Source organism: Girardinichthys multiradiatus, chromosome 6 (genome assembly GCF_021462225.1).
Source record: "Girardinichthys multiradiatus isolate DD_20200921_A chromosome 6, DD_fGirMul_XY1, whole genome shotgun sequence".
Classification (NCBI taxonomy): domain Eukaryota; kingdom Metazoa; phylum Chordata; class Actinopteri; order Cyprinodontiformes; family Goodeidae; genus Girardinichthys; species Girardinichthys multiradiatus.
This window is the reverse complement of record NC_061799.1, coordinates 23,845,090-23,872,949: the sequence shown is the minus strand read 5'-3', so window position 1 is coordinate 23,872,949 and position 27,860 is coordinate 23,845,090. Positions and strand designations below refer to the sequence as shown.

The 27,860-nt window shown below is 39.1% G+C and overlaps 1 protein-coding gene across 4 annotated transcripts in view; it reads right to left on the bottom strand.

Annotated features, from left to right (window-relative positions):
- per2 (period circadian clock 2) overlaps positions 1–26,879 on the bottom strand; it is a 34,199-nt gene extending 7,320 nt beyond the window's left edge. Inside the window, exons 1-20 of one of the 4 annotated variants that reach the window (XM_047368714.1) lie at positions 26,506–26,879; positions 19,640–20,196; positions 13,971–14,063; positions 13,698–13,852; positions 13,153–13,274; positions 12,859–13,060; positions 12,100–12,151; positions 11,514–11,656; positions 11,327–11,405; positions 10,147–10,253; positions 9,915–10,068; positions 9,679–9,793; positions 8,956–9,108; positions 8,747–8,837; positions 8,496–8,667; positions 8,121–8,245; positions 7,740–7,937; positions 5,446–5,706; positions 2,875–3,764; positions 2,440–2,556 (exon numbers count right to left, since the gene is read on the bottom strand). In XM_047368714.1, coding sequence (XP_047224670.1) covers positions 2,440–2,556; positions 2,875–3,764; positions 5,446–5,706; positions 7,740–7,937; positions 8,121–8,245; positions 8,496–8,667; positions 8,747–8,837; positions 8,956–9,108; positions 9,679–9,793; positions 9,915–10,068; positions 10,147–10,253; positions 11,327–11,405; positions 11,514–11,656; positions 12,100–12,151; positions 12,859–13,060; positions 13,153–13,274; positions 13,698–13,852; positions 13,971–14,063; positions 19,640–20,091 — 3,681 coding nt within the window. In that variant the 5' untranslated portion in view covers positions 20,092–20,196; positions 26,506–26,879. The remainder of the gene's footprint in view (positions 1–2,439; positions 2,557–2,874; positions 3,765–5,445; positions 5,707–7,739; positions 7,938–8,120; positions 8,246–8,495; positions 8,668–8,746; positions 8,838–8,955; positions 9,109–9,678; positions 9,794–9,914; positions 10,069–10,146; positions 10,254–11,326; positions 11,406–11,513; positions 11,657–12,099; positions 12,152–12,858; positions 13,061–13,152; positions 13,275–13,697; positions 13,853–13,970; positions 14,064–19,639; positions 20,197–26,505) is intronic. The other 3 variants (XM_047368715.1, XM_047368716.1, XM_047368717.1) reach the window with 3 other exon arrangements.
- Between the last annotated feature and the right edge of the window lie 981 nt (positions 26,880–27,860).

Below are 27,860 nucleotides of genomic sequence, written 5' to 3'. Positions count from 1 at the left end.
TCTCTTCAATGCTCATCGAAAAGTGTAACTGTAAAAACTTGGTAGGGCTTTTGTTGATGCAGATTTCTTGTTTTCTTCCTTAGAAGTGAAAGGAGAGGAGAGACTAAGGTCACACCATGAAACTGAATTAGGGCTGCACAATATATTTGAAATCTATCTTTGTTACAGTATAACTGTATGTAATACGCTTATTGCAATGAGCTGCTTGGACTGCAGTAAATATTAGCTAATTATATAAGTACCATGCATTCTTGCTCTCTATAGCTGTATTATATTTGGTGACCCTTCATTGTTAAAAGGTGTTAGAAGGTAAAGAGGTGGTGAGGTGGTAAAGACATTAAGAAATTACAGCTACATTTTTTCTTTGCAAAGACAGCAGACATTTGCCAGAATGTTTTAATAAAACCATGTTGACTGGATGAACATAATGAGTTTTATTAGTAGCTGGATAGAGTATTCAATATCTGGGGTCTATGTGTGCTATGAACCCAAAGTGGAAAGTGATCAATCATTTATCGCAAGTAATATCGTTATTGTGACTTCCACCAACATAATCGCCTTGTTTTGCTAATATCATGCAGCCCTAAACTGAATTATAATCATTACAAACTCAGACAAAGTTTGTTACATTCACAATTATTAATGAAAGCCTGAGAGATGAACCCAAAGGATCATTGCCACAGAAATAATAAATGGACTGAACTTATATAGTGCCTTTCCAGTCATACAGACCGCTCAAAGCGCTTTACACTAGAGCCACATTCACCCAATTGCACTCACTAACAGTCACACATTCATACACCGATACGCAGACCGGTAGGCAACTTGAGGTTAAGTGCCTTGCCCAGGGGCACATCGACATATGGCAGGAGGAAGCTGGAATCGAACCCACAACCTTCTGATTGCAAGACGACTACTCTTCCTACTGGTACTCATAAGCATCAGCACAAAGTCAAAAAATTGTGTTTGGTCATTTTTTTCATTGTTATAACAATTAAGCATTATTTGAAGTGAATCCTAGTACCTTCTCCAAATTGAAGGCTAAAATCCAAATAACAGGAGATGTCTGAAGTCACAAGCAGATGAAGACTAATTCTGCAACCTCTCAGCACTTAGGAACCATTGGCATTATTTAACAGATTTGCAGGGTTTGCAAGCTGAACATTGTGGTCTCCAATCCTATGGCGCTGCCAGGAGGCCTTCCATCACCTCCCCTTACTGTCAGGGTTTAAGTGTTGGTGTCAACAACAAATGCACTGGAACCTGATTGTGGAGTATTCTGCTACCAGTGGAGATCCCATATCTCCACTCTTTGGAACTGAAATATATCCACCAAGATGTCAAAGCTTGCCCCCACTCACGTCAGAGTGACCAACACCACCACAGCAGTGTGTGACCAAGCTGTTGATCAGCGTGAGGAGGAGGTACCAGACTGTTGTGATTGTGCATGGTTCTCCCATGCACTACTAAGACCCATGCTTGATAATGGAATGAACTGTTAAATTGCCTATATGTGTTGTTTCATAAAACTTCAATCATCCTATCCAATAAGTGACACCAAACAAGAGCACAACACTCATACTCAGTTCTGCTGCTCAACCCACAAATGCATTTTCCTTACCAATGTGGCACAGTCTAATAGAAAATAAAGGCACTTTACAATGGAATAAGATTAATTGCCAAAAGGCATTGCTACAACACAGAAATAATCGACCAAATAAATTTCCTAACATTTTCTGCTAGATTTATTTAAAACCCTACCCTAGTCCCTTTTTCTCCATAGACGGCTGTAAGCAGATGACATTGACTCTGTCACAGTTAACAGAAAATGTGAGCTGTAGACTGAGAGGACTGAATTACATGCTGAGAAAGTTTTAACCAATTCAAAATGCTTAGAACTCTCCAAAAAAAAAAAAAAAAAACTCTATCCAAAAGCTCCAGATGGAAAGGGCTACCTCCCAACCCGAAACTATTTTCTGTGTAAAACTTCCACCCTGGTCGTATGTTTTTGCCCCTCGTAAAAGCAGCGAAAACAGAGGGGGGTAAAACTTTGCCTCAAGAAAACTACAATGGTTTGTGGAAAAGGTTCTTCCAGTCCAAACATCCCATGACCACTTTGAGGTTGTGTATGAGACAAATTCTCAGTAAAAAAACATTGAAGTTTGTATGAATACCTTTGCAAGGCTTTGTGCTTGGGATTTAGTTTTAGCTCGAACCGCATTTTACGGTCGGTTCACAGAAAGGAATCTTGTAAAGTCCGTCAGCTTTTTTAGGGTTTTTGCTTTAAAAACACATTTTAGTCTAAGCTATCTGTTTAAAAGAATTTCAGGGTAAAATGTAAATGATGTGAACATAAAAAATCAAGCTTTTACAGTTGACATGGAATCTGTAAGGAATGGGATTTAAAGAATGTGGAGTTTTGCCTGATGATTTGCCTACCTCTTTGTTGCAAGCCCCCAGCCTAGACCACACTTTATCCCAAGACAAACGCTCACAGACACAGGATGTGGGCTGGAAATACAAGGGTCCAGGTGGACCAAGTAGACTGAGAGAGGGCTAAAGGGTGTAAGGGATAATAGTATCATTAACACCCAAAGCCACAATTCAACCAAGGAGTCTTGACTCACGTGATTTTACACAGCAATACAAAGAAAAAAAACTCTGTCAGTTCATTAGTGTGAATGTTTTAAGAATCCAGAAAATCATGTGAATAAATAAAAGGGGAAAATAAGCATACAGCTGAATGAATTGGGGGAACATAATTTGGAAATTTTTGAAATTCATATGTGGGGAACATCAGTCAGAAACAATGAAAGCCTTGACAACAAAACGGTGACATGAAAACTTTTTTCCTCTCTCTTTCTCTCTGTTTACCTGTTTCAGTTCCCACTTCATTGCCTTGTTTGGGCTAGCTCCTTTCTCCCTCTCAGGCACGTTATTCCCCTGTCCTACTGAAGCGTGAGCCGTGTTGGCCTGCCTGTCCACAGAGAGCTCCAGCTCCAGCAGATTGAGGGGGGAGCTGCAGCGAGATTGGAACAGGGGCGGGGACGCCTGGCCTTCGGTTTCACCCGACTGTGGTGTGGAGGAGCGGCCCTCCGCTGGGGGCTTTGGGGTGTCAGAGGAGGATGGGAAGCAGAACGATGCAGACATGTAGGATGCTAATGGTGGGTTGAGTTGGTTCTGACTGCTAAGGAAAGGCGGAGATGTGAAGGCGCCTTGACCTGGGAAGGCAGTCTGATCGAAAGGCTGGGCTTGCCCTGGGACACCTCCAGCGTCTACCTGATACACTGGCAGTGGTGGTGCTGGATGCCCAAAAAAAGGGTTTAAGTTGCTGGGCAGCACAAAAGCCACAATAGGTGCGACCATATGAGAGGTGAAGGGAGCAGACTGTGTCACTGGGGAGGATAAAGGGAATTGGGCACCCTGGTTATCCCGTAAGTCTTGAGGGGGGGCTTCAGATTGTGGAAATGCAGAATCGGCTCTGGGGTAAACCTGCAGGGGGTAGCCTGGCATCATGACTGGATAAAGTGCAGGGAAAGTGGGCTGTGGGGCATCAGAAGGAGATATGGGGGTCTGTGTAAGGTTTTGGTTTGTCTGAGGAGGCAGCTGTTGCCGCTGTCGCTTCTTGTGAGGAGAAGCTGTACTGTTCGGCGTAGTGATAAGCTTTGCTCTCTTGGTTTTGGTCTTCTTGTACCGTTTTCCTCGACGTGGCGTCGGCTCTGGTCTCTGACCTTCCAGTTTTCTAGGCTGAACAGCACGGGCAGCTGTAGATTGATGAAAAAACATGTTTAGGAACAAAGAAATGTACATAAAAACCATTAATTTTGGCTTCTGACATTTAATTGTGTATTTTATTTTTTATATTTAATGATATTAGAACATATATTATTTGGTTTCACTGCCTGGTCTCCAGCCAGCCTGTCAACAATTACACCAGTACGGTTTCTTTATAACTGTGCTTAATTCAACAAGATATTTTTCCATAATTGTAGTAATCCAACCACAATATACTATACAGATTTTAATTTGAATATTCTAAAAGCTCTTCAAGGAACATGAGTAGGACATAAGTATATTTGCCAAAAACACTAGGATATTTCCTTATTTTTTTAACTGCTCTGCTAAAAGAATCTTGAATAAATAATTACTTAACTCTAACTTCACCTTATTTTGTACACTATTTATGTTTTGTAAACCCATTGGATGTCACAAGAATTGTTGGCATATATGCAAACAGAATTTAAACTTCCTTGGCAAAGTTTTCACACGCCTTGATCCGTTTCTCATTTTTTCATTAAACAACCACAAGCAAACAAAAGAAGCGTATAGCTCGGATTTGGAAAGAAACTGGCATAATGTTTTGTAAATAATTGACAAATAAAAACCTGAAAAAGTGGGGGGAAGAATTGTTCAGCTCCATTTGAGTCAATAGTTTATAGGACCACCTTTCTCTGCAGTTATAGCTGCAAGTCTTTTGGGGTATGTCTCTACCAGCTTTGCACATCTAGAAACTAAAGCCTTTGCCCATTCTTCATTGCAAAATAGTCCAAACTCAGTCAGATTGGATGGAGACTTTGACTAGGCCAATCAAAAAGTGTTCAGGGTGAATTCATGTGGCGGAAACACTGCACACGTGAATTCATCTGTGCAGTGTTTCTGCCACGTATAACGCTTTGTATGTGCGCCATTATCTCGGGTTTATCGGATTAGACCACCTTCTTCCACATGGCAGTTGTTACATACTCCCTGCAGATTAGCACTGCTTTTTGAGATAATGTTTTATAATTCAATTCAATTTATTTATATAGCACCAATTCACGACACATGTCAATCCTAATTATCAAACAGTGGAGTCAGATTTAGCTTATTATTCCAATTGGTTAAAAAGGTTTTCTCTCTAAGGAAACCCAGCAGATTACATCGAGTCAGTGACTTGCAGCATAACCTAATCCTGCTTTATAATTCTCCTCAACTTTAATTTCTAATGCATTCTTTGGTGCTCACGATGTTTTTTCACCAAAGTTCTCAAACAAACCTTTGAGGGCTTCACTAAACAACTGTATTTATACTCAGATTAAATTACGCACAATTGACTATTTAGTAACTAGGTGCCTAAATGCAGTTGGTTGGACTGGATTTAGAGTAAATGAAGCTGAATACAAATGCATCTCAAAATTTTTATTTTAATTTGTACAAAAAAAACATTCTTCTTCCCCTTCACAGATGTGCACTGCTTTGTCTTGGTCTATCATATACAATCTCAGTAAAATACATTCAAGTTTGTGGTTGTACCCTTGACACAATGTGAAAACCTTCAAGATGTATGACTATTTTAGCAAGGTGCTGTATGTCTGCATGATAAAATTACTCTGACAGAGTGTTTCACAGAATGGCTGTGAGAACTATCTATTTAACCATTATATTAGTGTTAGTGTTTAGTGGTACCAGTAATGGTGCGTTCATCTCTCTGTTGATCCAGGGGCGGGGAGCAGCTTGTTTTGTGGTGAGCGAGTCCTCGAAGCTCTCGAACGCGACAGAGAAAGGCCTGCTCCTCCTTCTGCGTATGAGCTGCCAAAACCTGCTTAGTCAGACCCAGTTTCTTGTAGGACTCCATCTCCTGACTGGGAGGTGAAACTGAGCGAGGAGCAGTGAGGTTCTGGATGGATTCTGGCATCTCTCCTGCAACAGGTACATCCTCTGTGATCTCTGCATGGATGACAATGAAATAAGAACTTTAACTTGCTGTAGGGCTGTCTGGCCTTGAAAATTTATATTTTTCAGGGGAGGAACGTCATTAGCAAAGAAACACTTAAAAAATACTTAATCATATAAACCTGCACAATGCACTAATTTTGGAACAGGGTAATTGCCAATCTTTCTTAAAAAGCATAATGAAATGCAGTATTTTAAATCAAACATATTATTGTTACAACAATCATTATAATGTGCAGTGTGATGCATTCCCATTTGGTATCCTTCTCAATATTCCTTAAGAAGCATGAAGGATAACTTTACATTTTGATATCTGGGAGTTAGAAAACCCTATGTGGCATTATATGTACGAACTTGGCAATAAAGCTGATTCTGATAAAGAAACACCAGCAGAAACATGTCAGTTTATTGCATGTTGGCTTCCCGAAGGAGTGACCCTTTTCATTCTGGGATGTTTCAACAATTTCTCCTCATGACATTTAAAGCACATTACTTACAATACACAACAATACTGAAATTATTATCAATTAACCATCTTCTGTTGTTTACTTGATAATTACTGAAATGTTTAAGGCTCTTTGAATTTCATAATTAAATGTAATCTGAATCAGTCTTTAGAGAGCAACCTTGGTTTTTCAGTTAAAATTATAGATCAAACAAATGAGAATAATCAATAAATATAAGGGCTACAAGTGACCGACAGCCATCAACAACACACCAGCTTGATGTTTCCAGGTAATGAATACTGAGTGGACAGTTTAGCTATAAAACATAAAAAAAGCTAAAGCTAGGACCTAAAATTAGCTGCCAATTGTGTGATCCCTGTTCTTTATAACCCTGTTACACTAATTCATATCTGCTTTGTTTCTATGGCAAGTGGCAGTGCATGAATGGTGCCTTGGTTGGTACCGACTATCCCATTTGATGGATGGATGGATGGATGGATGGTCAGATTACCAAATATGCATGCTTTTGTACTGTGGGAGGAACCCAGGTAGAACCCGTGCATACACAAAGAGAATATGCAAACCCCATGCAGACTCCAAGACCTTTTTGCTGCAAGGCAACAGGTCTAAAAACTGTGCCACCATTCAGTCAATGTTGCAGAAATAACACAATAATAACAATCGCATACTACGGTTTGTAGACGCTCTGTCTGCTGTGAGGAAGATTCATTCACATCGACATGCTGAATGCTTGAAATTGCTGAAATGGTAGGGGAGCTGGATCTATTTTCCAATAAATTCAGCTAATAACTATTATGTGGGGACACTCATAGACAGTGTTTACAGCATTAAACCTTCAGCCCAAGATGGTCGCGCAATCAAAAATGGAGAATGAGAAGTAACTTAGTCACTACTTGCACACTATACATTTTAAACCCTTCAACCCTTTTGGTTCATAAGCAACAAACGTTCTTACTAAGTATGAAATGAATGGATGTTTCACAAAATGCTCTAGTTCACATTTTGACTCAAATTGAAAAATGTTTTAGATACACCATCATTAGTGGCAAGATATGAAACAGTGTGACAGCAGCTTTAGTCTTTAGATTAAACTTAAAACAATTCTGGTGACAAAGACTGTGTATATCCTGGTAATATTTGTGCAGACTGAAGCACAAAATACAAAAGAAATGTCTTTCTGTGTCCAAAGGACTAGTTGAAGTAAATATCAGCACACAAAGAAACAGGGACAATAGTGTTTACACATGCATGTTAAGATTAATTAAAAGAAATATGCATTTTTATGATTTTTCTTTTTTGTCATACTGTGCAGTACACAAACTAAAAACATAATACATAAAGGACCAGATCACTAAAATGAATGATACCAATTTTTACCAATCTCAGAGGAGAGGATTATTATAACAAACAAGAGCTAAGAGGTCTTTAATTTTGCACAGGACTCACATAAAATAACTTATTTCAACAGCATATAGATATTCTCTGTCACCAGAAGTGTTTAAGTGTAAACATGTAGAGCAATAGAAAGCTTCTGGCAGGAGGGTTTTCCCTCCACTGTACCTGACTCTGGCTGAGGTTTCTTGTCCCCAACATGCACTATAGTGCTACTGTAGCTACACTGGCTGGTGATGGACACCACGCTTTTTGGTTTGTTTGGCACTGGTAGGGGCATTGAAGTGCCCACTACCGCCGTGGCAGCATGACTGGTCTTTTTGTGAGGATCATCCAAAGCAGACTGATCTTTCGATAAGGTTGGTTCTGCCAAAGAGAACAGAGAACAACAGCTACAGATAAGGCACTGGCACTTCAGAGACAGCTAAGAAAGATAGAGTATGATAAGTTTACACGAAAGAAAGTGAAATCCTTAAGAGGGCTTTTTGTTTTGTTTGGAGAGGCAGCAAATCTAATTGTTTCTATCAGATGGATTGCAGCAGCACATACCTTCAGAGACCTGCACTGCATGGGACTTCTTCTGTTTGTCCTCATCAGAGTTAGAGGATGTGGTGTTGGAGGACGACTGACACTTTCTCTTCCTGATGATGGGGATGTTATAGCTCTCCAAGTACCTGCAGGAGCCGGTCACAACACTGATGTCAGTTTCTCTGTTTTTCACCCATCAACAGCTAGCTAACTGCAATATTAAGAATAACCCAATACATATAGAAAATATATATTTTAGGGGTTGAAAATTATTTGACGCTTGAAATGTCAGCTCTGGTTCTGTTTCTTCAGCTCTGTTTCTTTCCTCAGAGATTAAGACATTTTTAAAAAGTCATACGTCAACTGCAGAGAGCGTGTCCGTTTTTATCTGTTTACCTGATAACACTGTCCAGACAACTGATTTGCTGGTAGGAGCATCCAGTCTGATCGTTAAGGCCAAGCTCCTCGTGAAAACAAACCCGACTGTCCGTCGTGGTGGCCTCTCTCCAGCTGATCGGAGGTGCTGAATCTTTGAGATGTACCGCAGCCTGGCTGTTCTGTCCAGACACTATCGCAGATAGATCAACAGTTAAGTTTGGAATAAAGTGGTAAATGTCACCATTACTGGATTACAAGAAATAACTTACTGGCAGTGCCTTTTTTGTGTTCTGCTTTGGCCATCTGCTGCTCTTGGCTCTTCTGAAGATGAATTCCCTTACAAATTTCCTGAAAAGTATGCTGGGGAAGAAAGGATACTAATCAGTTGTTTCCTAAGCTGACTGCACAGTTAATTGATTTCAGAGATGTAGCAATAAAATGAACTGTTAAATCACACACATAAATGCAGTTTACTCACAGGTCTGCTTTTGCTGGTCAGTTCCCCTTCCTTTTGTTTCATTTTGCCTCCTTTGCTATTATTCAGGCTCTCACTAGAGGAGGAGGTCATGCCCTGAAGGTACTCATTGCTGTTTAGACTGCTGTAACCACTTGACCCACTATTGAGAACCGGCTGATCACAGATAGAGAGGGGGCAAGAAAAAGTAAAAAAAAAAAAATAAGATAAAGAGATTCTGACATTTTGTAAAAAAACCTCTTTTTTTTTAAATTAAAATTATTATTTTTCTGCACCCAAATTATTTTGTTTTAATATTTTTGAAAATGTGTTTTTCTATTTTTTTTAAAATTATATATACCGAATCAGTTATTTATACTTTGCCTTAGAGTCAGACTTTCTAGTAATCTATTAAAGTGGAAGATTCAGACAAACAAGCCTAAACAATCATCTACTGCAGATGAATTGTGTCTGAAAGTCAAGTTGTAAAAAAATAGCAGTAAAAGGCAGCAAAGACCTAAAACAGGACCTGAAAGATGAACCACCCTTCAGTTGAATGGGGTAAGTTTTTTTAACTGGGTTTTATTTAGGTACTGGATTGAAAATGAGTTAAAAGCTAAACTTTAAAGAAAAACTTCTAAAAACCTTCAGAAAGCCAAACAAACTATTATTTAAGGCCAATTTAAATTATTTAAAGAAAGTCTGCAGACTTTTGCACAGTAGTGTTAAGTGACCATCTTCGTTCACCTGCAGCAGGAGCCGATGAATCTGCTCCGTTATTTCCTGGATGTCAGAGTCCATATTCTTTATATGGCCCATGGGTGAGTCTGGAGACATGAAAATATCCTCATTCATAGGGCCCCTGGTGGAAAAACACATCAACAGGTACAGACTTACAAAAAAAAGTTTTAAATTGGCTAGAAATCTTTTTACTAATAGCTTCTGTAAAAATCATCTGTATGAGAAACATGAGCAGTGCTCACATGCGAACTTTGTGTCTCCCGATAACGAAGGAAACCTTTCGGCTCCAGGGGTTCACGAAGGCGGACCAGCTGGTGTCCAGGACGATGTATTCTCCGTTTTGAGCGCAGAAGCGGATGGACGAGTGGTCGATTGGTTGCCCTGCATACTGTATGACTGTAATTAAAAATCTCAAGAATTAAAACTCAGATCATGGCATACACATAACTGATCTGTTTGATCTGGTAGACTCACTCTTTCGGTGAATGGCTAGCATGACAGGCCGGTCATCGGGATGTAGGTGAAAGAGTATTGGGGTTGCGATCAGGTCCTGCGGGAGGTAGCCGAGGAGAGGAATGGCCCTGACCCAAAACATGACAAGATTATCTCTGTTAGTGTTGCACATGTGGAGACTCAGGATATAAAATGCCTCACACCCCTTGAAGCTTCTTATGTCTTGTCACATTACGACCACAACATTTTTAGTATTTTATTGTAATTTCTTTTATGATAGACTTAAACAAAGTAAAAAGAAATACGTCCGTTTTGCTTCAAGCCATGTACAGATAACAGCAAACATGTGGAAGAAAATGCTCTGCTTACATGAAACCAAAATTAAACTTACATGTAATACATGTAATACGCTATGTGTGACGGAAAACTTACACTGCACTTCACCCTGAGTATATTACCCCTATATTTAAACATGGTGGTGGCGGCATCATGCTATTGGGATGCCTCTCTTCAGTAGTGACATGTAAGCTGGTGGGAAGACAGAGATAAACAAAGTACAATTCTGGAATCCTGCTGGAGGCTGCAAAAGACTTAAAGCTGGAGCAAAGATCCTCCCTTCCAGCAGGAAAATGACAACATACAGCCAGAGCTATACAGAAATGCTTTAAATTAGGAATATTCTTGTTTAGACTTCCCAAATAAAGCTCCGACCAAAACCATGTTTCAATTTTCCTTCTGCTTCACAATTATACACTACTCCAAGAGGATAGAGCTTTGCTGTCATAACTCCCAAGTTATGAATGGTTTCTTTAGTCATTTTTAAATATGCTCTTAAGACCCCCCCTAATTTGTTTTGGTGTTTAACCTAGTTTAGGATGCTAAATTTATTCTGATTTACATGTTTTTCCTGATGTCTATGTAGTATAGTCTTACCGAGACTTTTACATGAGTTTTATTCGGTTTTTCTAATGTTTTTATTCTTTTTAAACTGTTATATTTAGAACTTTGGTCAGTTCTTGCTGTTTTTAAAGTGCGTTATAAATAAAGATGGCTTGGGTACTTGGTGTCAATCTATCCCATTAAAGCCCCCAAAATAAACAGAAGCTTTTGGTGCTAAAACGACAAAATGTGAAAATCTTTAAAGGGTGTAAATACTTTCACAAGGCACTGTAATTGCAAACAAACTGTGTTGAAGCCATACCTCTCATCCACATCCTGAAACACACAGTTTGGAGTGTGTGTGGTGGTGAAAATGCGCTTATCCGGTGGAATTCTAGGTGCTGTCAAGAATTTTAAACCATAGTTGAAATTATTGATATTTCTAAAATAGTAATATTCTAGATATTTGTATATTAATATTGCTTTCTGGACACAGCGGTGTTTTTTACCTTCATATCCGGAGTGAACCCTCTCAGCTAGCAGGAGGCAGCAGAACTGGTTTTCATCATGAGCCGTGTCCTGCACCTTCATCAGATAAGGTGTCATGCGGAACGGATAGTACCGCAGGTCACCCTCAAACTCCTTGCCACCACTGCGTATTAGTCAAAACAATTAGTTAGCAATTTGTTAACCCAAGACTAATACAGCATGGTTCAAATCTACTGTTAGTTTTCAAATTAAACACTTGAGAGCAGTATTCAGCAATTTTCGCTATAAATGGGAGGAAAATAAAAGAAAGCAAACTTTGATTTTGGAGAATTTTAAAGAGCTTGAGATAATTAAAATTATTCATTTTAGATCAGACAAAAAAATAAAGGAAAACCCAATCACCTGAATAAATGCAGTGTGAGGTTTTAATTAATGGGCGTTTATGCATAAATGCACTAAGTCAACCTGGAAGAGGCATCTCATTATAGCTTGTACGCAGGTGAGATGACACACTAATTGAGAAACATCTACAGTGGAACAAAGGCGTGAATATGAACAACAAACAGGTACAAGCAGCAGATGGCCTGACATGTGCATGAAACCCACCTGATGCGACAGAAAAAGGACTTCTCCTGCATACAGTCAGAAGGAGACGGATCTGGAAGGGGAAAAAGACGGCTGTAAATTCAAATGGGAACATGGTCCGCACAGGATGCAGGCAAACGCAGCCGCGTCAGGTTTGAATACATGCATCAAAAAGCATAATTTAGAAACCTGGCCCTTCACTCATTGAATTTGTAATAAATGAAGAGGGTCGAGTTAATAACTTATTGCCCTGACCTAGATATTTTGGAGCATTTAGATGACAAATTGGATAGTTTATAAAAAACTAGAGATCATTATTGCACATTTTGGCTAACATGTAAATTGCTAACGGCAATGCAGGAAACCGCGGTTCTACAAAGTCTTTACTCAGAGAGCCTAAATACGAATATACTCCACACTCTTCAGATGATTATATTATTTATTTCCCTTTCTACTTTAAAGTTATGCACTTCTTTGCGTTGGTCCAACATAAACATTCTGAAAAAAAATTGTTGAGGTTTTTATGTGACAAAATGCGGAAACGTTTGAAATGCACTGGATAAACGACTCTACAACATGACTTTGTTTTTATGTGTAAGAATGACGGGTCGCTGTCACATAAAATAAAATGAAAAAAATACAGTTTAAGGTAATCCAATGTTGTTAGAATTTGAATTGATAATTTCTTTAGATATTAACATAAATTGACTTTTTTTCAAAAGTCAACAAAATATCCATATCATACAATTAACCTGCAGAGAGACCTGCAGCTCTTGGTACCTGCTCCAGTGCACATGCTCCAGGAGGGCAGGCGGTAAGGGGTGGTGAAGCTGTAGAACACGCTGATATCCTGCGGCATCAGGAACTCTACAAACTTAGAGTCCTTGAACGTATCTCTTTTGCAGTTGAGGATGGACGCAGCCTGGTCAGATATATAGATGACCTTTCCTGTGCTCAGGGACACCACCACTGCAAAAATGTCCTGTTGGTGCCAAAAATATGTCCTAAACCTGTGATGTGCACCAGTTGGGTTCAGGAAAGACAAAGGCAATTGGGAAAGAAAACACTGCTTACGATGTTTTTGAGGGTGTACTCTGAAGTGATGCTGTCTATCTCCTCTATGGTGTAAGAAGAAACATCCGGGCCTGGGGAATGACTATCGTTGATCATCATCAGTTGGTAGTACTCCTCATTTGCTGAAGAAAAGAAGATACAATGATTTTGTCCACATTTGGTCAACACACAACACACAAAAGGATTGTCTTCCAATCAATTTCGCCCACAACACTGATGCCGAGGAAATTTTCTAATAATGAAACTTATCACACTAAAGAATTATTACTGCTGGACACCTGCCCACCCATTTACATCTACAAACATTTATAGGCCATGACCTCTATGACTACCTGCAAAGTTGCTCAGAATTGTATTGTTAATTCTATGGTGCACTGCAGAAAAGACAGTCTTGGTGAATAAATTATAGCAGCATTCCTGTGTGTCCTCATAAATGTAAAGTGACTTACACAGAGAAGAAAAATGAACTACAAAAACACAAAAATCAAATAGAAAATGCTGTTCTCAAAGAACAGAGACGGCAGAAGGGCTTATCTGCAACACACCTTCCACTTGTTTCACACAGCGCAGGGCATGCTTCAGAGCACTCAGTGTGGTCGATCTGCAGTTTTGCTTCTTGTCAGCTGGCACGTGAAACTTCAGCTCCTTTAAAGTTTTAATCACCTCCTTCTGGTTCTTGGCTTTCGCAGACTCCTGACTACTGCAAGACGAACATGTGAACAACCAAGAGTCAGTCAAAGCACTAATGAAAAGGGTCTCTTATAAACAGACTAAAAGAAGGTCCTGATCCTGACAGCAGCAGTGGGCATTAAGCTAACCTGCAGCCGCTGGTTGAAGGGTTGTCCTGCTCTGAGCTCAGCAGACTGTAGGCATTGGAGCTGTTAGGAGGAGACGGGCTGTGGGAGTTCGAACTGTGGGAGTGAGAAGGAAATTTTAAAAGGCAAAATGGAGTAAAAATCATTTTAATTCCAAAACATAGAGAGGGAGAGATTTTCTGATGATGTTTAATCAACCAGTCCGCTTTTCAACAGTTTCCATTAAATAGGAGAAGAATAAGATATAAAAAAAAAAGGTTCACATTATTATTCACTGAAGTACAAACGTATCATAGGTTCCCTACATGCATCTGAGGTGTTTGAGTTTCTTTCAGTAAAAAAGGACAAGTGTCACCATTTTCAGACTTTGGAGATGTTATTAACTCAATCTGAAAGAAGATCAGCTGTTTTTATATGCCTTTTGTGAATGTTGGAACAGTGTGCTTTCAGCTTCAGATCCAGTTCGAGCAAATTTAACAGCCAAGTAACAAAAGAAATTCACACTCTATCACCTACTGAAAGGACCCAAATTGTTCCTCGCAGCTCAATGGCTACACAGCAAGAAAACATCAGTGTGGCCAAGTATGAGGTCAAAGCATAACTGGGGGCAGCAGCGGCTAAAAATCTCCACTTATTCTCTTGGTGCTAGATTTAGAAAGTGTATTTGATATTTTTTCAATGTTGACTGTTTGTGGCCTTCAGTCTGACTCCACTACCTCAAGCTGAAGATAACAACAGCTGTTCTACAGGTGCATCTCCATAAGTTAGAATCTCATTGAAACGGTAATTTGTTCAGTATCTGAAATCAAAAAGTAAAACCCATACATCATATACAGTCATTACACACAGGGGGATACATTTAGAGCCTTTATTTCTGTTAATTGTGGTGATAACAACTAAAAAACCCAAACTACAGAAATCTGATTTGATACAGAAATGTGATCTTACTGAATAGTATGTCTATGTACTCTACAGTATATACACTCAATACTTATTGTGACTCCTTTTGTATGAACTACTGCATCAATGCTGTGCGACATGGAGGTGACCAGCCTGTGGCTCTGCTGAGGTGTTAAGGAAGCCAAGGAAACTATAGTCATTAAAGCAGGTACCGGTACTGTTGGCAGTGTGGAGAGGTGCTAAGTCCAAATAGAAAAGGAAATTAGTATCTCTATAAAGCTTGTCAGCAGAGGGAAGCATAGAGTGCTTTTGGGGTAGATGTGCCCTGAATACTTCTTTGTGTGGCGGTCCGTAAAGCTCTGGCTCAAGCCCATACCTTGTGAATTTCCCCCAAACTCTTGAATGGACTTGAATCCTCTCAAGGCTGAGGTTATTCCTGTTACTCGTGCACCGTTGTTTAGCATATTTTTTTCTTTCACTCAACATTTTATTAATATAGCTAGATACAGCACTTCTTTAGAAATCATCTTTAGTGGCATACGCTCCTTTTGGAGGGTGTCCCTGCCTGCCAGCTGGACATCTGTCTGGTCAGTAGTTTTATCCATCATTGTGAAGGCCCTGATATGGCCATAACATTACTGTGTTAAAAATCGTTTTTGGTCTCATGTAAATTCTTGTTTTCTGAGAAACTATTTTGAATTTTTATTTAAATAAATGGTTAAAATATGTTGTTCTGTGTGTAATGACTCCATAGAATGTATATGTTTCAGTTTTTAAATCGAATTACAAAAAATTGTTTAAACTGATACTTTGATTTAAAGAGATGCACCTCTACTTAGAAGTGTGATTACACCTTTAATAAATAGAATTAAATACATGCAATGTTTATTAAATTCAAAGCCAGTGCTGTTGTTTGGTTGGTCTTTTCTACACTATCCTTTACAAAGAAGCAGAGGAAACAAAATACTCTTATCCTCATTATTCAGGCATAAAAGTTCACGTTTTTACTTCTCATTTAAGAATACACCAAACACCAGCTGTTATTAATCCGATGACCTTTTGCTAAAGTGAACTAAGGAAAACATTTATGTGAGAAAAGAAAGTTTGACCTCAATTCCAAGAACAGCCGCTCCATATCAAACAAACCACAAACTTCTTCAGTCTCTGCACCCTCAGATAAAATAACTTTACAGTAAACATCCAGAAGACAACAACTCACATGCACATTCAGCTACTCCGCTTGTTTAGAAAGCTGGAGCTCCACTAAAAAGTTCTGGAAATGCCATTATGACCAACTGTTAATATTCCCATCTACAAGAGGTGTTGTTTCCTGTTTTTATCATGCTAACTCAGTCTCTCTAAAAGTTATAGTGTGTGTTAACCCATAAGCTTACTACTAACATGACACAACACAACAACACAGCGTACTACATATAACCAGCTTAACTGGTCAAAAATAGAGCTTATTTTTACTCCTGACAAGGTGAGCCCTAATTTAACGTAAGCCTTTAGTACCAAGAAATGCTACATGGTTTTAGACTGAACAGACTAAACAAGTTTAAGAGTGCAAAACATTTTATATTCAGCTGACACTGCAGTGGAATCTGTCCAGCAGCAAATACCTGAGAAGCTGGCAACTTTTAAAATCTACAGCTCTGCCCTAATTTCCAATCTAACGCTTCTCATCATATACACAAAGTATTAGCCGACAGAGTTGGCACAAGACTGTTAGCAGCTGTCTGAGAACCTGACTCATCTGCACTAAATCTGAGCCACTATAAATATCCCACTTACCTGCTAAGAATAAACAACATCTTCAAAAATAGGCTGTGTGAACCCAAGGAGGCATCTAATTCAATCGTAATAGCCTTTAGTCCTGCACAATGCAACAGCTGGTTTTAGACTGGACACTCTAAACATGTCTTGGAGACCAGTAAGCTAATTGGTACTGTGGTAGGGAATCTGTAGGTCAGGGGAAAGTTATATAAAGAGAGAGCTCAAACAGGCAGGACAAGATGTTTCAGTTGCCCTCTGAAAGCAGAAACACAAAATAAAGGTCAGAGCAAGCTGGTCTTTTTTAATTAAAAACCTCTGACAGGTTATTGCTTCCTTCATGTTTAAGAAAGGATAAATGAGACGGCAAATGCATTAAGTTTAAAAATGGCATGGGCGTTTTCCATTTAGCTTCTATAGGTCATTTCATTGTGTGATGGCAATGAATACAAAACAGATCTATCAGTAATTTAGGTGAATTTCTCTGCATTTTACAATAATTTTACCGTCTAGATTCAGAAAACCTGTAGGGTCTGTTGCATAGAGGCATCTTCTTAGTGACGCATTGTAAGCAGCAGTTATGGCAGTGATGTCATTCTAGATTTATTTAGTGTTTGGTTTTATAGGACATAAAACAGTAAAGTCATAAAATCGCGTCACTTATTAGTGATATCCGAATGAACCGCAGAAAGCACTCACTACTTGCATGCAAACTTACCAATAAATTACAAGGACCAAACACATGATAATCTCATCATCAACTGGCATATTAATATTAGCAAGTAGAAATCAAACATAATGATGGTCATATTTTAAACAAGAAAATTATTATTTTTGAAATAGCTTTATTAGGATTATTGTTTTAAGATGTGTCAGTACTACACAATAAATACCTTGTGAAAACCTTGATATTAGTCTCTGCCAAAAACATTTAATTGAACTTCCTTGAAAATATACTCCACGTTACCACCAGGAAGTGGGCAATCCCAGTCCTTGAGGGCCAGTGTCCTGCATGCTGTAGATGAATAAGTCATTAGCAGGTTTGTGATGCACTTAGTAACGGAAGAGATAGGTCAACAATTTGAATGAGGTGTGGTAGATATTTAAGATTGGCATGGGCACATCTAAAACATGCAGGACACTGGTACCAGAATTGCCCACTATGAGGGCAAACATACTAGTAATACATGAAGGACTGGCTGAGAATTGAGAAATGAAAAGTCCTAGGTCAAGTCAAAGGCCAGATCTTGATCTCATTGAGATGCTATAGTGTGAGTTGAACTAACTTTTAGAAAATGTATTTTTGTTGACATATTTAGTTTAATGGGTAAAACAATGATATTATTTGGTCTTAATCTGTAAAAAAAATAGTTTAGACATAAACATTTTCTTGCATCACTGTAGAACTGGATTGTGAATTGTAAAATGTAAAAAAGAAAACGAGACAAAACATAAAATGTTTGGTGGTTTACCTCCTAAAAACTTAAAAAGTTAACTGAGCTGACTGAGAGTTGGCAGTCAGGGGTGAAATATGGCAACACAAAAGCAGACAGAGGTGTGTGGATTTAAAATATGTCATTCTGTCAGCAGACAGGGAGTTAGTTGATAGGAGGGAAGTAGAGTATGGAGGAAAAAGGAGTGGTTTAGACAAAAAGCCCTAATCTTAAGGACCAAAGTAAGAGTTAGAGTAAGGCACGGCCAAGAGTAAGGGGATAGACGTCAGAGCTGGTGACCGCATTGCTCCACCCAGACATAAACAGGCACTAACACTGCATTGCCATGGCAACAAGGAGTCGGAGAGCGTGACACAGCCCATCTGGCAATAAAGAAAAGCCATGTTCCAGCTTTTAAGATGACATCAATTTGCTTTTCCTGCTGGTTGATAGACTCATTTTTTTGTTCCTCTGTTGTGGACGTTTCCTGTGCAAGATGCAGAGCGTCTGACGCTATTTCTGGGCATGATCATGACAGGCAAAAATTCAGCTTTTTTACAACTCTTTTTAGATTTAAGCTAACTCTAATCTGCCAGAGAAAAAGTTTGACCTCATCAAAAATCCCTAAAAAAACTTACTTTAACAGTTGAGTTGTAAAAATGAAAAGGCTTAAATTTGCAGAAGTAGTTCTGTTAGGGTCCTGCTGCACAAGTAGTGTCATGATAAGCATGTCCCTGCTTATCATGACAGTTTTAGAGTTTGATTTAGGAGAGATTGGAGTTTTAGGGTAAGTGTTGAGTTTTAGTGTAAGTGTTGATGATTTGATGAGATTTTTTAACTTTAATCAGGTGTGGAAATTAGCCAGTTGATTTATTTGAGCTGCTGCTAGACTAAAACAGGTACTTAGTCATAATGAGGCTTTATATTGTTGTTGAGGAGCCCAGAGATGAACCCGATGTTAAATGTATGTTTTTAATGACAAGTGTAAATTAACGGGCAATGGCAATTTATCTGGCTAAGAGTAACCAGTCAATGTTTCATGTTTAGTTTTGGCAAATTTCCTTCTCTTTGCCATTCAGATAGAACATTAAGTAGGGCGGGACAAATGGGCAACGGTAAAATCGTTTACAGTCACGTCTTCTCAGTCCATTCCTATTAGACTTGTAGTCATAAATGACAGTTGAGGAGCACGCTGTAAATCCCCCTGCTGTTATAGCTCTTCCAGGAGAGCCCACGCTGTTCGTTTACATAAGCAAGCATGGGTCGATAAATCTATAAGTCTTTAAATGATTAATTAAAATGATAATGAAGTCCCAAACCATCAAGCCAACACATGAAACTAAGTTTTTCTGCCAAGCATCTTACTGTGATGAAAGATGATATACCTGTAAATTGGCACAACTAAGCAACATTTCTTTGTATATTAAATTAGAAATTAACAGTTGAAAATATTGAAATACTGCGAAGTGTGAGAAGAAAACAAGCACGAATTAAAAGAGTGATTTTTTTTTATTCTTACTCATAAAAAAATTAAGACAGAGAAAAGAAAGTCCCACCATCTCTTACCTTTTATTGCTCTCTGACGATTCCACCAATGCCGAGTCTTTGCTGCGGCTGTAGGAGCTGCCTGTTGACTCATGACCATTGCTCTCATTCCCATGACTCTCATTTCCGTGACTCTCATTGCCATGTGATTCGGTCCCACTGCCACTGGACCCACTGCTCTTCATTTCCACATCCTCCTCGGCGGACAAGCGAGAACGTGTGGTCTTGTGCACATTGTGCGGTGAGAAGGCGGTGTCCTGACTACTGCTATCACTGCCCTCAGAAGGTAGGCCAAGGTCAGGTCCACCCTGGCTGTAGCCTCCCAGCCAACACATCTGTTCCATGGGGCTGCATCCCAAGCCTCTGCTTGAGATGGAACTGCTAGAAGCTGATGCTCTGCACCCCGAGACTCCATCCCGGTCTGCCGGAACCGGCAAGTGATAAGGCTTGGAGTCTGAATCGTCTGACATCATGAGGAAGTCTTTGGTGGGGTTGTCTCAGGTTAGGTAGAAGGCAGTCATCCCATTCCCATTGTCATAAGGGTGACAATTGAGGGGAAGAAAAGGAAAGGAACTGATCTGTGGAAAGAGACCTCATATGTTAAACATCAATGACTGTCTCTGTGTACAGTTTAAAAAAGTTTGAAAAACAGGACTCTTCATCCATTGAAGGCAAAAATTGTTTTAAAAGTTATAAAAAGTTGTTTGGAATAAACCATAGACAGTAAAGATTTACTTTGCATTTGAATTCAGTTGTGCCAAATAGTCAATGCTTGTATGATTTTTGCAACAAAAGTCTGTGTTTGCCTATTTATATGCACAACTATATAAATATATGTTCAAACACATAAAGAAAAGAGCTTGCAAAGTTAAACAGAAAAACAGACGTTGTATGGTTTGACCCTAGACCTCTGAAAAGCCTGACGGATGCCTCTCTGATGTTCTAGAAAAGCATCTAGTTCAGACAGTTTGCCCTTTAACAACAGCAGGTCTGTCCTATCTAAACCCTTCAACTCTTTTAAAAAAGATTTTCTAACACAAATAACATCTGACAATATTGATCTGACTGCTGAAACACAGCTAAGTAGCAATCTGCTGGACAGTCATTGTAATGAGAAAGTAGGTTCTTTTTCAACTCCTTGCTTTGACTTACCAGGACATAATAACATTGATCTGGTTAAGCCAACAAAAATGCAGATTCCACATTTCATCCTTCAATAAACAAGTTAAACTGGGAAAGGTGTAATAAAAGACTCACTACACCCTAGCTGCTTCTTGCTGCTTTATCTTGTATAAATTTCAAGAAGGAAAGTGGATCCCAGTCGGAAAGACATGCAAGACATGAGGAACTGTTGCCACCCATCAATTTAGGAAGAGGTTTAAGGTCTTCTTTAAATAATTTGAATCCTATGATTCTAGAATGAGAAACATAATCAACAAGCAGAAGGAACAGTTGACCTTCTTCCAATCAACTAACATCCCAGTAAATTTACCCCATTGTAACACTATGCAAAGATCAAGACTTTATTTTTGTTATATCAATTATGACAGTGTGGAATCTCTTATATGTTTCTGTACTGTTGAGGTTTGATTTAAATAATTTCAAAACCTGCATTTTGGCAGAATATTTTTACAAGGCAAGGAAGTTTATTTGCAAGGCCATTTCAGCAACAAGACAATTTAAAGTGCTTTGTGTGACAAAAATGTAAAACAAACACATAAAAAAGTATATTGCAGTGGAAAAATAAAGCATAGAAAGGAAAAGTAGAGAAAAAAGTAAAGAAAAGAAAAATTGGCCTACAGACTAATTGGGTTTTTAACCTTGATTTGAAATAACTCAGGGATTCAGCATTTTTGCAGTTTTCTGGAGGTTTTTTTCAGATTAGTGGAGCATAAGAACTGAATCCTGCTTCTCCATGTCTGGTTCTGGTACTGGGGATGCAGAGTAGACTTGAACCAGAATACCTGAGTGGTCTGGAAGGTTGGTACAAAAACATCAAATCTTTGATGTATTTTTGTGCTAAGCCATTCACTGACTTATAAACTAACACAAGTATCTTAAAGTGTATTCACTGAGATCCACGGAGCCAGTGTAAGGACTTTAAAACTGAGGTGATGTGCTCCACTTTCTTAATTCTAGTGAGGACACAGACAGCAGCTTTCTGGATCAGCTGCAGCTGTCTGATTGACTTTTTAGGCCGACCAGTGAAGACACCGTTGCAGTAATCAATTCTACTAAAGATGAACGCAACTGACCTACATTTTGAAAACAGTATGTGTGCATGTCAGAAAACCTTCATGCATATCATACATTATTTTACAATGATCAACTAATCCATAACGGTCTATATAGTCCCTGACATGGAATCCTGGTAATTACTGAAAAATGCTCTGGTGAAATAACTGACAGTAGCATGGTATTGATATCAATAATTAACACTCCTGTAGGTCTTATCAGAGGACTGTGATCAGTGTGAGACGTTCTGCCTATTACTGACCTGCTGCATAGTTGGCTCACACCCTGCGTCTCAGCTGCCAAGTGAAATAGGTCAGCTTGTGGTCGGTAAGTAGATGATCTATCAGAGGTGATGAATCTTTCAAAGTGTGAATTTACTGGCTAACTTTTACTTGAGCAAAGAGTTCACCAATTCCTGTCAGAATAGAGCAAGTCAGGACTGAAACATAGATAGCAGGCATGAGGCAACGGGTAAGAAGAAGCAGCAGCAGTTTAGGATTAAAAGTGCAGCAGAGCAAAGAACATGAAAGAAAACAAATCTATAATGACGTCCTTGGCGAAGACAAGAACGGGCATGCAGTGATAAAGCACACAAAATCCAAACACAATAGAAGACCAAAACAAAAACACCTCTGATTCTGTATACCTTTCCTCCAAAGAATCAGATTTTCTTGTGACCCTTTAAAGTGGTCTAAAACAATGGTTCTTAGGGTCTCCTGAAGGTCAATGCTTTTCACTGAAATCTGGCCGCCTTTTCTGTCCAGTCCTTGTACCTGACTCGGTCAGCATAGTTTGCTGTCTGTGCTTAAAAAGATTAGTTAAGTGGACAAGTGAAGGACAGAAGAGGAATAATGAGGCCAAAAAAATATCTGAATACTAACAAAATAAAAAGTACCTGAATTTCATTGTCTGGGAAATGGGAATGTGCTGTCTTTGTTAAATTCTGATTATAATCTGTAGACACCACACTGGCTCAACCTTTGAATGTAGTAGCCATTTTATGCCTAAATGATTTGTAGGTTAAGTGGCTTTAAAAACGCTGGACAGAAAATTGGTTAAAAAGCTGAAAAAAAGACTGAAAAACACCTCGCTCCTTGGAATCAAATTACAAAGAAATGTGGAATTCTGAAATTTAGACGGATCGTATGAGCTAAAAGAGTCAAATTTTCAATGCACTTTTTTAGTCCAGTGTTTGGAGGGATGATTTAAGACCCATCAGGAGGCAAAACCAGCTGAAATGTACAAAGGAAAGAGATACTACAAAATAAAACAGGAAGTAATATTAAATAAGAATCAACACCTGGTACTAAAACAATCTGAACACAGGATGGGAGAACAAAACAAAAATATTTTGGTCAAGATGGAGTAAATTAAACTAGAAGATATAAAAACAAAATGTGATTTCAAAATAAATAAATAAAAATGATGCTGCTTCTGACCTCACGCGACAAGGATGATAAAAATCCCCTTCACAAAATGCCATTACTGGGTCCATTACCCCTTGGAGACATTACTCACAGTTTGTTCTGCTCATAGTGAACATTCTGCTTTGAACCTCTCATAGCACTTACTATGCTGAGTTTTTTCCCCTCTCAGAAAGTGCAACTGAGACAAGTGCAACTGCAGGTCTAGTCCAAAGAGCTATCTGACGATCTGTCAAATCACAAAGTCCAAGAGATTGTACAAGTTACCAATGTGGGAGATTTTTAATCTGTCATCTAAGAATCAATCCAAATCAGGCAATTGAGCAACAGCAGACACCCTAAACTCTAAGAGACATTGCAAATACCTAGCAGTCATTTAACTTAAGCAATAATTATCAACTAGGTGTATTGTTGTGTAAAGGAGGCCAAAGCACCTGTGCACTAACACAAATTCAACAAACCCGATTTCTTCTCTGCCAATAAATCAATTCCATTTGGCTGAGCAGCTGCAGAGAAAGAACCTTTCCTTTGTCCCTGTGGGGAAACCACTGATCATTTTAAATACTAATCTTAATGGACCTTGCTTTCCATACACCTATTTCACGATTGTTTTATTTCTGCAGAGTCATCAGACTCTTCCTCATAATGTAATTAGCACAAAAAATGACTCGGTTAAATGGTGCATCTCTGGTCAAAGGGCGCAGCGTCTGGCTGCCGCTCTATAAAGCTGTGACGTACACCAACATTAAGGTAAGGTCAATGAGGCACAGCTGTCTAACACTGGAAGATGAGAAAGATAACACAATTGCCGGGTTTATATATATCACACTTTGTGGTCAATTTAATGCAATCAAACACTTGTTCATGGTTAATGGGAACATTAGACTGACCTGAGATTTTAGATGTGTTTGGAATTTGATAAGAAATAATTTATTCGTTAAATAGTATAAAGCTTCATTCAGAAACAACAGGATTCCATGAGAGATAAAACTACAATTCAAAGTAGGAAATAAAAACTGTCACATAGTTTTTCTTTGGATCAAATAATACAGTTCATGACATTATGTCAGTTTTATCCTTTATTTCTAAATTGCTGATGTTCTATATCAGCTTAACTTGGAAAAATAAACTTAAGTCCCACAGACCTTTACTGCCTTTCAAGCTTGGACACTGATTGGCTAAAGGGTGAGGGCACTCTGGTGCCCTGCTCAGCAATGAGCAGGGTAACATGACAACAAAAAACCCTTTGCAAAGACAAAGAGAGCTTTTAACCTTGTTTCTATGGGGCCACGGGGGTCAACTGCTGCACCTTGCAGAGTGACTACCAACATAAATATCAGTTACATTTAGTCCCTGGGTTCTTGACCTCAAAGGTTTGGGTCAATCACAGAACATGCAAAGTGCCACAGGCTGGCAGGAACCTCTGTGCCCTCTCAAACTGCTGCACTAGCTCTTTGGCACCACCCTACCTAAGATAACACTTTTTTTTTCTTTTTAGGAACAAGTGCTGAGATCAGCTTTGAGAACAAAAATATGCTCATTTAATAACTGTTCTCCTTCTGATCCTCTTGTTCTGCAGCTTTGTGTTTGTAGATTTGTAGAGATGGCAACCCTTCTGCTGATTTCAACCGTGACTGAGCAGATAAACAGATCTAAATACCAAGTCCCTTACTAGCCTCTACTTGCGTCAAACATCTTTTCTCCTCCCACTCCATTCATGAAGGCAAACTGAAGTTGGCCGCATTATTCTGCTACTGGGCTGCATTAAGAAAATACTCAACCTTAATCTAAGGTCCATATTTTAAAGCTGGACAATGTGCCTTGCCAAAAATGTTCACACCCCTTGAGCTTTTCCACTTTTTGTCATTTTACAACCACAACCACAAATAAAATGACCTAACCTCTGAAAGCAACTGTTGCACTAGATTTTATTCATGTGTATCAAAATATTTCACAAACAAGAATTCACTACCATTTGTACATCTGTGTGGATAAACTTTTTTTTTCAACTTTGCTTCTTGTGCATAAGTTATAAGTTAAAGAATGAGTTAAAGTCAGTGTCACACAAATGTCTTAAAGAAGCCTTTAAAACAAACCTACAGCTTTTTAATCCAGGCTACCTCTGGAGAGTTTTGTAAGGGGCAACTAGATCAGGGGCCTTTCATACCCAATTAGTTCAGGAGTTTTATTTGGGCATGCTGCTATGGTCCAAACTTGAAAATTAAGTTAAACTAAAATAATCTTGTAATTAACCTAACAATCTATAAGTTTATGTTTGTAAGTACTGATATATATTGACCCCTGATTATGTTATAATGGGGGAGCAAAGTTGGAAAACTATTTAACTGCGAAGCCCCCCTCCCTTTTCTTCCAGCATGACATTGACCCATTTATTTGATATGGTCATGCATCTCTAATGTAAACATCTAACAATTCCAGAAGCAACATTGGTAGGTTTTACTATTATATACTGCTACCAAAGGTTGGCTTACATGATGTTTTGGTGCCTTAAAAGGATAGGACACTTGTTTTGTGTGGATGATCCTGACTTATATCCCCGGTGAAAATGCTTTTTGCCAGTTTTTGCTGCTATGTGTTTTTTTTAAAATAATCCTTTTAAAAGAGTCACCTGGGATGTTTTTGACAACTGCATGTTTGGATTTCGCTGCTGCAGGTTGGCAGATATTGGCACCCTGCAGCCTCCACCTGAATAATGCAATAGCGTGCAAAGCTTTCTACTGCATTTTATCTGATTTAAGGGGAGTGTGAGAGATGCAGCACAGTTATCACACTTCAAAAAAATTTCAGATTTAGTTCACTTATCTTTCATCTCCATGACTGTTAAATGTGTCACTGACGAGATCAGTAGTAAAAAGAGAATTATCACAAAGTTAGCAATTTGTCTGACTAAAGGAAGTAATGAGATTTTTTTTTTAAGTTGGAGGTCCACTGTGCCAGGGAAACATACTGACATAATAAGTAAGCAGTATATAGCTATAGCAGTAGCTATTTTATCCTCACTCACGTAATTAAAATGAATGACCGGTTAATTCTGCCGCTCGTCGTACCGCATATTCTCTGATCGGTGCGGCATGTGAACTTGTGCCGTGTGCAGCTGAAGCATAACACTTTATATAAGGCTCTGTAGCGGCATTTTTATGGGACACCGACACCACAGAGTTCACCTACAGTTTCTACTGCATCTACTGAGCTCCAGATGGGACTCACCGCTTCGGCAACTCTGCGCCAGTTTTACTGCTTCAACTTTCTGGAAGCCTCCGTCAGCTCCTGCGTTTCGTCCCTCCGCAGGTAAATCGGTTACTCCGTCGGGGATTCCCAGCAGTCAAGAGGGCAGACGTCCAGTTAACTGAGGTGTGACCTTACAAAGTAATACCCCGACACGTTATATCGTACGGACAGAAGTGAAGCTTCACCAACCTCACTGATGGCCTCAGCTCTATTTCCTCCAGTGGTTCCGTGAAATAGATCCTTGCTGTTACAGCTACCTTTTCTGAAGGATCGGGTCCGTCCGAACCTTCAGGGCTGCTTTCACTAATAATTTCAATTCTTACCCAGGCTCCGGTGTCCGCACACTGCCCTGGATCTCTAACGCAAACAGTGACCTCATTGCAAGCTCATCTTCTAGCTCCTCCCACTGCTCTGCTCCCATTGGTCCAAACGGAGGCTGGTCTTCGGCTTGCCGTGATTCGGACCAATTAGCGCACCAAGAACTAGTAGGGGCGGGTAGCATAACCGCCGCTCCGCATCGTGATTTGTCCTTTAAGCTGTCCGTCGTTTTACATAAGGTTGTGACGGGCTTTTCACATGGAAACCCACGGCTGCTGGCAGCGTGATGAGTGAGAGCAAATCACTACGACGCAGAAGCAGGTGAATGGAGCAGTGGCCAGGGTTGGCTCATAACAGCTCAGAGCGACCGGCTGTTATCTAAAAGGTTATACAAGTGTGTGCATGGCAATGTGGGGGGAACCGCTTGTGCAAAGTCATTTGCGTAAGCACAAAGGTTTGCGTAACTCGAGGTCTCTTTAGATATCTAATTTATAGTCTGTCCTACATAAAATTAATTTCAGTAATATTGCATTTAGTCCGCACAGTCATATATGTTTGGTCTACATGAAGCTTATTGTATCACCAAAATAGATGTAAAATGCTTTTGTTTTGTTCCTTTAAATAAATCAGACTAGACCTTAAGAAGGAATTTTGGGGAATATTGCATTTTAGCTGTGAAATAATTTGATGAAGCATGTTATTTTGTAAATGCAATATTCAATGATGGTTAAATTCCAACAAAATTGACTATATTGTGGTAACAGATCCCACCTACAGATTAGAATTTACCCTAAAATGTTCAAACATTATCTGTCTTATTCTTTTAACTCATTATGCTTTGCATGAATTATGTGTGCAACTTCCAGACTGGCACTGTTACATGTTAACAACTGCTCTTTCACAGAGCAAATAAAGATGTACATGTAAAGCTGTGTTCTCCAGCTTTCTCCCAAACTGGACATGTGGGAACAGCCACTTTTAAAACCTTAATTGGTATAATATAATCATACCTGTCT